The 11,242-nt window shown below is 41.5% G+C and overlaps 1 protein-coding gene across 1 annotated transcript in view; it reads right to left on the reverse strand.

The window, feature by feature from the left end:
- Positions 1 to 10,576, reverse strand: part of xkr4 (XK related 4) — a 56,518-nt gene extending 45,942 nt beyond the window's left edge. Inside the window, exon 1 of the mRNA XM_033651344.2 lies at positions 9,414 to 10,576. Within this exon, the coding sequence (XP_033507235.1) occupies positions 9,414 to 10,108 (695 nt within the window). The 5' untranslated portion in view covers positions 10,109 to 10,576. The remainder of the gene's footprint in view (positions 1 to 9,413) is intronic.
- Between the last annotated feature and the right edge of the window lie 666 nt (positions 10,577 to 11,242).

The following is an 11,242-nucleotide window of genomic DNA, read 5'->3' on the forward strand; positions in this document are numbered from 1 at the left end:
TGTCCAATTTCTAATATTTCCAATATTTTCTTTTATTTCTGCTGATACAGTTTCTCCTTAACCGAGGATTCCAGACATGAAACGTGAGAACAATCCCTTGTGTTCGGGCCCCTGCACACTGGATCACATGAGGTATTTGAAGCAAAGAAGAATGAAAAATGTGCTGAGCATTAATATGCTAAAAAATGCACAAAAAACCAAAAACCTTATAAGCTGTCCTTTACTGTTACTGCTTTCATTCTAAAGTTACTGCTTATCAAAGACACTAAAACGCAGAGAGCAGACCTGATGCTCAGAGCTGCTCTGTGAACAGCAGCACAAGTCGCACTGGCTTACTGATGAGTGTAACTATGTCACACACCAAGCACATGCATCTTTGACATTGTAAACGTCCCCTCTCACAAACTACAAATATGATCTGTCACAAATAAAGTATTTAATATCCATCCAACTAAAAGAAGTCTGCAAAGATGGACATCTTACAGTGAAAACACTGTCCTTAAAGGAGCTGGATGCGATATTCAGACCAAATCTATGATTCAGAGTGTGATTCAGGTTTTCTGCACATGGTTCTCTCATATGTATCTATATGTGTATAGATATACATAAATTCACCGGTACGGTCACAGGTAATGATTAACTACATTTGAGCTACACTATTTTTTATTTTTCAGAATAAAACAAATGAAAAAGATGTGCAGTATATGTGTCATATTTTGACACCTCAATCATTATTATCAACCCAAAATTCCGTCGGGTCGCGGGACTTTATTAATGGGTGTGGGCGGGTGCAGCTTTGACTTAGACATAATGACGTGGAACGGGTCGGTTCTGGTACTAACCTTTACTGGTATGGGCAGGTGTGGGTTTCCAAAAATGGACCCATGTAGGACTCTGTTGTGTGCTATGCTTCCATGATGATGCTGTCCAATTATCAGCAGGAACCACTATATGAGCACAATGCAGAGCAGCAGCCATGAGCCAGCCAGCAGGGTGCAGTCCAGGCTCCCAGGAAGTGTGTCAGGCTTTGAAGCCAATTTTCGTTGTGGACAAACAGTGGAATTACAACTTTTGAGTCCGTCCCATGATGCCATTGGGCCCAAACAGACTTTTTACCATTGACTTACAAGGTGGATGAGACGTCTTTAAATCAGTACAGACATTTTTTTGAGTGTCACAACCCCTGTGAAATGGCTCGTTTCACTGTCAGGACTGAATCCATTTGGTCTGGTAATATTGTGGAAAGTTTAGAAGAGCTGCAAGATTAAATTATTTTATCCCTATTCAGGTTAGCAGAGTGCTAAACCAGAAATAACTGGAATGGCCAGTGGACGTCTCTAGTGCGCCTGCTCTGTGGGCCACACAATGAGGAAGCAGTGTCGATCATTTGGGTAATTTTATATGTGGCAGTTCAGCCATTTTGGTTTCACATGTCAATGAGCAACTTTCATAGGAATGAATGGGGTCCCACTTCAAATGCTGTATTCAGGTCTCCTTATACATCCATGTTGTAGCCTAGGGTTGCAGCGATATACTAGTTTCAAGGTATACCATGATATAAAAGTTGGCGGTTATCATATCATGTACATTTGCTTATTTCCGATATTGTAAAAAAGGAATCTCCCCTTTATTTTAGTCATTTTCAAAGGGGAGAGTTTTTACACATATTTCCATCAACAAAGTGGTTTCAAGTTTCAATTATAGTTAGAAAACATTTGTTCAACCAGCAGTAAGCCTTCCACTTTTATTCCATTAAGGGTCATTCTGACTGATAATATTAATTCTGTAATACCATGATACCGTGAAACTGCAGTCTGAGATGGTTATCATCATTGTTTATGAGAAGCAACTTATTCACTGCACAAGGCATGCCTGCGATGCGGACCAAGCTGGCAGTGTTATGAGAGGACAAGAGGCTGTGTCAATTTCAAAGATACAAACGGTGCTCACATCAAGACGGCCAATCAAGCTACAGCACCAGCAACTTCCTGAACAGCTCTGTGTACAACCAGGAAAGCGAGACTGATGTTATTGTATTGTTGTTGATAATCTATGATGTTAACAAAAAAAGGTTTTTAAGCAAATGTCTTATAGTTACAATAAGTTGTTGATGTGAATCAGCCACTGCCAGTTGTTCTTATATATACAGTAGATATATATAATGCATGATGGGAGATGATTTGATTTGAATTGGCCAGTATATATGCTCATGCCGTATCCCTACAAAATCATCAGTCAGTCCAGAAGGCATTTCATTCAACGAAGTTTGACAGAAACCGTTTTTGTCTTGTTGCTTTTTTGTAAATAAATCACCCTTGTGTAGAGAACTAGTAAAGAAGGGGGTGGAAGGATTGCAAGATGGACACCCACACCCAAAAGTAACCTGCAGGGCAGGGCGGACACAAGCAGGTCAAGAACAGTGGAGCTGCACCATCACAGGGACTTGCATGCACTAACATGCACATGTGGCTGGCATGGCTACCATGGTTACAACAACAACCAACAGAGAAGCTCAAATTACAAAACACACAGAGGGAGTATGACTCCATTCTCCGTTCAGTTTGACATTTCTCCAGTATATCTTTACATAGCAAAAAGTGGTTTGCTGCTATATTAATGTTAATATAATAAGGGAAAAAATATTAAATGTACTTGCTATTTATAGGATCACCAAAATCCCTTCATAAACACAGCCTTTGCTCTTCAGGGAGACCATTAAACCAACCAGTTTTTACAGCTGATGGTAGTGTAACTGATCATAACTTTACATAGAGAGATCTTTGACTCAAACTCTCATTCATAATTCACAAATTCTCATTGACACAGAATAGTGGAGATATGCCAATTACAACTTCCCAGAGTCCAACATATCTGGTTTTCTCAGAGCAACAGAATAAAACAAAACCCAAAGATAATCAGTTAACACTAACAGTGATAAAAAAAATAAAAGAACAGAGAAAGCAGCAAAAGAGGGACTGCAGTCAGTTTTAAAATAAATGATTAATTATCAAACACTGTTGGTAAATCATTTTCTGTCAACTGATCAACTAATTGTTTCAGCACTGTTCTACACTAACTAGTTGTTTATGTCTCTGTTATGCTAGTGTTACTGTTGTGGTAATGTAGGTTCCCAACTTAGGTTTGTACAACAGAGCATCTTGTGCATTCAGAATGTCACAAATATTACACCTTAACCTGTTTGGAGAAAAATAAAAGTAATGAATCCTCCTACTTAGCCTCAGACAATTTCATTGTGTTCCAACCTCACATTTGTCTGGAGTTCAGCTTCATAGACATCCAAACTGCCAAAAACATATCTGAAATCTAAACCTGTGTATTCCTGTTTGTGGTCACAGTGCTGCTACAGTCCAATCTCAGCATGAATTAGGTGCAAGAAAGGACAGAGAACACTTAGATTAATGTACAGAATATACTGTAAATATCACAAGACAGACTTAGGAAGTCCTGGAATATGACTACATAAGCGCAGGCCAGGACAGGTTGAGCAGACAGTAACATTAGGCTGCAGCCGTGTTGGTGCTACTACTAAGGACCCTGAGGTCATGTGATCTGCTTTTGGGGGATGTGGAAGTTTTGGCAATCTGCTGCCGAGTGTAACATTGAATTTTGAAATATGTACATTTACATTAAAATTAAGATATTTAAACACTTTTCAAGTCAATGTGTTGAGAAATGGTTATAACCTGAAGGCTAAATGCTACAGTCTCAAGCTTTGCTGCCTTTCTTTGTCTTCTTTGATACTTAATTAAATTACTTTAGGTTTTAAACAAAACAAGACATTTTAATATGGCAGGTTAGACTCTGAGATTTAAACTGTGATGGATATTTTCTCACATATTTGGTCAAACAATTAACTAAGAAAATAATCTGCAAAGTAATTATGAAAATAACTGTTACTTACAATGCTATTCTACTCCACTACCTTTCACATGGAAATGTTACACCTGTAGGCTAATTACTAGCTATATATACAAACCATATCATCATCTTATAAAATATGGGTCTCCAACATTTTTCAGGCCAGGGTCCCTTTGGCTAAAAAAGAGAAACGGAGCAGGGACCCCCTACTACATATATTTTATAAAACTGAGTTGCACTTGAGATAATTCTCTGAATATTTTTTGGGTCTTCTCTTGTTTGTGCTGCCTGTAGCTGCTAACTTAGCAGCAGTTGTAGCATGGCTAGGTGCATTAGGCTCACGCTGTGCACTTTCACTGGTGGTGTCTGAGGTGGAGTCTCTTTTATCAAAATTTACAAAACAATCCATTGTAGCTCACAAGAACGTCCGTACAGCTAATTGGAGCTTACATAATTGCACAAGGATTCATGGGTAACAGCATTAATGTTGTATACTGTAAATTAAATGAGTGTGTTAAATGTTTCATGAATAAGCCAATTTATTGTTGCTCATAAAATGTTGGATTTATGTTAAGTATATTTTCAGTAGGGCTGCCCCCAGTTGCAGACCAAACGTTAATCAACCAGAGAGGTCATTAGTTGACAAGATTTCATTGGTTGCTTGGCCTGGGGAAAAAAATAAAATAGATGTGAAACTGCACCTTGTCAAAATAAAGACAGACACAGGCCACGCTCAGCAGTCAGACAGGAATCACTTTACAAACCAATCACAGCTGACAGATATCTTTCCCTTCTTCTGTAAATATTCAGACTGATAAATACGGAAAAGTTGATTATTTCGTGCAGGGCTGTCCGAGGTTTACATCTCTCCCATGGGCGATAGGCCCACACACTTATAAACAGCGCCTGGAAGAAGATCAGCTCTCTACTCAGGATTTCAGTTAAATAGGCTATACAATGCTTGTTAAGGTTGCTTTGCAATCTCAGCCGCAACCTGCCACCATGTTCTTGAAAGCTGGCACAGAAAAGGAACAAGAGTAGCGCCAAGATGCAACATTTGTATGGCCCCTAATTTACAGGGCTGGTACTTGTGGTTATTACACAGGCTAGTTCAGGGCTGGAGTGGGACTCATTTTCAGCCCTGGAGTTTCATGCCTCAGACCAGCCCACTTTAGATCACAACCTATTATAACCTTACATGTTAAGTCTACAATAGCGCACTGTTCTCTAAAGCCTTGTAATTCAGTGTATTTTTCTAAAATATTTCCAATTCAGTGTAAGTGAGGGTTGCTTCACAATGTACATTTATTTCAACATGAGTGCACATCTCCAACATCCTTTTCAACAATATCAGAATCTATATTCTGTTCAAATAAGTGTTCAGAGATATCCAAACCTTAAAAATGAAATATAAGAATAAATAAAAATATTAAATTTGAAAAATTTTAAAAAGTGTTGCACTCTCTGATAACACTATCTCTCAGGGTTTTCCCCGGGTTTCTTCGAGACCAAGGTGGCAAAGGCCTGTGGTGGGGGGCATCTTGACAGCGGTACTTTTAGATACGGTCCCCCCCCCTCTATTAAATATGAAAGGAGCCCCCACATGCTTGAGCTTTACCCTGCTGACTTGTATAATCAGAACAGACATGTCCTGTGATTTTCAGCCTTCTATGATTATATTTACCTTTTACAGCAGGCACATCCTGACAGCTGAGAATATTACTGTCAGGTATTGTCCCCCCTCTATTAAATATGAAAGGAGGCTGAAAATCACAGGACATGTCTGTTCTGAAGATACAAGTCATGGTCCTGAAATGTGTGTTTCTCTTCTATAATACACATTCTACATCTCAGAGGCGACGTCTTTCCACATACGGGCTTCCTTCGTCTTTCAAACAGGGCAGAGCTCTGTGGGAAACAGTAGGAGAGACACAGCCTAAAGGGAACCGGGATCTGACACAACACCGGAGGGAGAAGCAGGTCCGTGGAGCTGTGCGCCAGGACGATAAAAACAACCGCGTCGCACTGAATGCGCGCTGCTACGACTTGTGAGCGTGCATGACGTGCGTCTACACTGAAAGTAATGGGTTTGTGCACGCAAAAGACGCTACATCGGAACGCCCCCCATGCACACAAAAGAGCTGCCACTGGAGGCGGCGAGGGACAGCGGTAGCAGCATACGTGATACCCAGTGCCATGACTGAACACCAGCCCAATAAAAAAAACAACAACAACCGAACACTGGCCCAATAAAAAAAAAAACCCAACAACTTAATACCGGCCCTCGCGGCCCAACTTAAGACCGGCCCACCGGGAATTGTCCCAGTCCTCCCGATTAGCCACTCTGGGCCTGGTCTAGCTGATAACATGTCGGACAGGGATCATTTTAAGAAGGTGAAGGACAAAACCAAGGTGATATGTAAACTTGACATCATTTGTTGACTACAAACATGACGTATCATCTGAAACATGGCTACATGCCCATTAGCCAGTTAGCACAATCATTACTGCTTTGCAGACAGTAATTAACAGGCAGCTTGCTCAATGTGTGACGTGCACTTGTAGATAAAATATTGGTCTATATTAATGAAGGGTTTTGTATTTCTCTGTAATGTAGCACAGTGTTAACAATGTTTCTTATACTATTCTTTCTCAGACCTTGAACACAAACCATTGTGTTGCCCCGCCCAAAATATATAATTAAATGATTAAATTGATATTGTTAACGTGCCGGCCACTAGGCGACTAATCGCCCTAAATGACGACTATTGGTCGACTAGGAAAATTCTTAGACGGGGGCAGCCCTAATTTTCAGACACATTTTAAACAAAAAAATAACTTAAATTAAGCTTAAATTAAGAAGCTGTAATTTGGCGGCCCCCCTGCACTGTTATAGATTAGGGCTGAGCAATATGGAGAAAATCATATATCACAATACTTTTGGCCAAATGCCTTGATACTGATATTGCAACAATATTGTAGGGCTGACTGTTGGTGCTGTCACAAAATATTTACACAATGAATGTTCTGATTAATAATCATTAGTGCTGTGGATGTGATGAATGGGTAAAGGCAAAGTTTAGAAAATTACAGCACTTTAAAACTGGAAAAGACACTTACGATATTACGCTTTTCAAAATCTAAGACAATATCTAGTCTCAAATGACGATTTCAATATAATATCGATATTTGGCCAAAAACGCTGAAGTTAGCTTCCGATTCACAGCTTCTGATTTAGAAGTTAAGGGAAAAGTTAAGGGAAAGTTACTTACATTGCTGAGCAACTGAACCTTGGCTTTTTGCACATCTTATTGTTGTAAAAACATGTTAGACATTTAAGGTAAAGCCTCAATGCTACCTGAAGCCTACTTTCAGATTTGTGAAACTTTTCTTCTATCTGTGAAAATGGGTTAGATGGATTAAATCTGGATTGGATTATCCCAGAGAGGCTATATATTATTTAAAACATAGTTTCAAATTTGTGAAACATTTATTCTATTCAAAAATGTTTAAAAAATGGACATTTGACCTTTTTTACATGTAGACCACAGTGGACTAGGCCTTTTTCACTTTCACACTTAACCTATTGTCAAATCTGGACTAGATTATCCCAGAGAGGTTGAAGGTTGACAGAGTTCCCACACATTTTTACCAATGAATTTTCAAAACTTTTCCATAACTCTTTCATAATGTTTAACACTATTTCCATTATTTTATTTAGGAAGTTTAAAATACGTAAGCAGATCATTGGATGTAGCAATAGATTGGTTGCATTTGGGTAGAAGAGGTAATCTAGCCTGGCTCCAGCATGCGTAAAACATGGGTAGACCTTGGCAGTCTGTTGAGCGGCATTTTTGTTTTTCCCTTTAGCATGGCTGACCAGAGCCATTTTCCTCATGTTGCCAGTACCAAAATCTTTGGTGCAGAGCCTACATTCAGTATGGCTAGGCTATGCCTCTCTCCTGAGCCATGGATTACAAATTCTGATTCAAAATCCATACATTATTAAACACACACCTCCCAGGCATTTTACAGATAAGCAAACTGCTAGCCCTTGCTAACTTGACTCACTCGCAAGACATTTCTGTCCCAACTAGCTGCATAAGCCAACATGTAACACAAGATAGTGACATTTCAGTGGTCACACCTCGCAGCACTAGATTTTAAACAAGCATTACAGGGAACATATTTCACATAACGTTAGACTCATTTGGGGATTTTCATGAACATATTTTAGCCAAAGCAATTAGTGTGTCTCAAACTGCATACTTCTATTAGTACACTGAAATGTAGTACACTATGTACATGATGTACTTCTTCTGTGGTGCACCAATTTCAGCAGGGTAGTGTTGTCTCAAGTCACACACTGCCGTTTTGCACATACTGAAAGTAACAATGGCTTTTTCCAAACAGACAGCAAATTGCAAACAGTTAAGTGTTTAGTACAGAATTATGCCATTTGAGACACACTGAATGTATATTCAAACCTTTTGTGATACCTTCATTCTGTTTCTGAGAATGCAAAAAGGGGAGATGCATTCACTGTTTTTTTTCACATGTAGACCACATAAAACCAGGTCCAGATCAAAAACCACTAGTATAGTTTTAAAAATTCAATAATATCTTAGTCAAAAGTTTCTTAATGAGAGGTCTTTAGTTTTGTTATTTTAAGAACACACGCACACGCACGCACAAACACACACACACACATATATATATATAGATGTAGATAGATAGATAGATACATAGATACACACACACACACACACATAACTACAAAACAAATTTCTGCTTGGGACAATAAAGTTTATCTTATCTTATTATATATTTATAAGCACGATACTATCAGCATATTGGATATCGGCAAAAAAATCCAATATTGTGCATCCCTATACGTTTACTGCATATTTGTTCCACCACTGGTTACTGTACAGCACGTGCATCTCATGTCAGCAGCCTATTGGTCTGCCTGCAGGCTTCACTTTTTATTCTCAGTAAATTGTCTGCTGCATAATAATTGTTTCTACATAGATTTAATGAATGACTGTGGGCTAACTGTTGTCAATCGCCAACATGTATCCTGAGTTAAGGGTCATTCAAATTCAAGACTCCACCCAGAAGCTGCTCAGGAAGTTCCTTCCAATGGCACTAAAAGAGAAGGTCTCCTCAGCATCAGCGGCATTTACTGCTGAACACCACCAGGTATGACTGACAGCAGGGCCAACTCCTTGTCTTTCTACTAAAGGATGGAAAGTATCATTCCTGTTTAGCTTGTGTTGGTGGGATATGGCAGATAAGTGAGCTGAGAGCCTCCCACAGTATCATGTGTGCTGGCCCTGCAGAAGGGAGCATGCTAAAGATGGCAGCTGGTAGCCACACTGTAAGAGTTGGCACTATTCAGAGGCCACCATGGTGCCAACTACTGTCAGAGCAGCCCTCTGCTCATTCATTCATTTATTCCACACATAAACAAACACATACACACACCATCACTGTGAGCCATCCCAAGGCCTCCATCCCAGCCTCTGTCCTACCTCCATATCTGGCCCAGCTGGAGAATGTGGATGACGGACTGGCCGAACCAGACGCAGAAGGAGTAGTAGGCCGATCGCTTCCTACTCCTGCTGCCCACCGCAGTGCTCGCGGTGCTGTTGGTCGTGGTGTTCTTGCTGGCGGTCGACGCCTGTCTCTGCGGCGTAGCCGGGTGGTGTTGAGCGGTAACGTCGCCGTGCGAGGCCGAGCCGCTCAGCAGCTTATTCCCATCCATGTGAGAGCAATCGGCGGCGGATTCGGCTCCGTCCTCGGTGCTGAAGTCATGGACGAACCATCTGAAGCTAAAAAGCTGGACCGAGAAGGAGCCCAGCACCACGAAGAAGAGCGTCAGGCCGAACCACCAGTAGTCGCGGCGGAGGTAGTAGTCGACCGACAGCCACACGTCGGTGCCCACATCGGCCAGATACACGGCCACTGCGGCTACGATCCACAAGCAGTCCCACACTGTGTATTTCTGCTGCTCTCTGCCAAGGCGAAGGCACGTCGAGTTGGAGCCTCCGCCGCCGCAACACCGCGACTCCCCGTTGACGAAGTCTCCGTCCCCGGTGCCCGCAGAGTCGGGCTGAGCGCCCGGGTGGAGCCCCTGCACCGAGCCAGAGTGCTCGGAGTTCTGCAGGGGGGTGAAGGCCACGTCGCTCTTCTTCATCTTCAGGACCCCGTCCGATTTAGCCGCCATTATTGGAAGCTTGTAATATTACTCTATTATTTTTCTTCCGTTCCTCCCCTCCTCTTCTCCTCTACCCCTGCCTCTCTCCGTCGACACCCTTCTGTGTGTCTCTCCTCCTCCTCCTCCTCCTTTCTGGGCAGGACTAGCTCCTCTAGACTGCCGCCTGCTCATAATACAGAATAAAGACAGAAAAGAGGACTGACCCAGAGCTTGCTCCGATATTTTGGTCCATATCACGTCTTTATCGGACTTCTCCTTCGGCTGATGATCCGCTCACATCCATCAACAGGAAGGCTTTCCGCTTTGTTTCCTCCACCTGCAGACAGTTTACCCGAACAGACTCTGCTTGTGCGGTTTGTCACTCTTTGTCCTCGATGAGTCCTGATGCTGAGGCTGATGTTGGGGATGGAGATGGAGACAGGAACTCAAGAAAAGGAGGAAGCCTGCATCCATCTGCTTCTTCTATGGTACAGACTAAAAACTATGACATCATCCTCCCCTCTCTCTCTCTCTCTCTCTCGATGACTCTCTCTCTCTTTCTGCCCGTCTCTCTGTCTCTCGGCTGTTTGCATACCGTTTGAGCTCCGTCACAGCGCAAAGTAAAGACTACTCTCGTCGAAATCTCCCATTGCAGCGGGGCAAAGAAATCACCCTTACAGTTTACCTGTCAGCATGCAGCCTGCCATGTGAGGCAGGATAGAAAAACGTGAGCTGAAGGAGAGAGCAGACTGGTTTCAGCACCATGGACAGTTACTGATACTCAGCAGCTCCTGCACAAACTTCAACTTCATACTCACAGTTTGTATCAGCTCTCAGCAGTCACATCATTTAGACTGTGCAGCACAATATTTCATTTGTCCAACAAAAGATTATCTCAGACCAAGCTGTTGCCACACAGTTGAAAGAATACTTTTGTCCAAAATAGCACTGTATACTGACGCATTAAATCAGGAAAACAGACCCAGACCTAAAGAACTAAAATGGAAGAAGAAGAAGAAGAAGAAGAAGAAGAAGATGATGATGATATACTTATCAATTCCCCTTTTTTACTCTGTTGTTATATATATATACTTATATACTTCTGACCTAATTGACCAAAAGATGCAAACGTGCCGTCTAAATAAAAGTCATTTATACATTTAA

Source organism: Epinephelus lanceolatus, chromosome 12, assembly GCF_041903045.1.
Source record: "Epinephelus lanceolatus isolate andai-2023 chromosome 12, ASM4190304v1, whole genome shotgun sequence".
NCBI lineage: Eukaryota > Metazoa > Chordata > Actinopteri > Perciformes > Serranidae > Epinephelus > Epinephelus lanceolatus.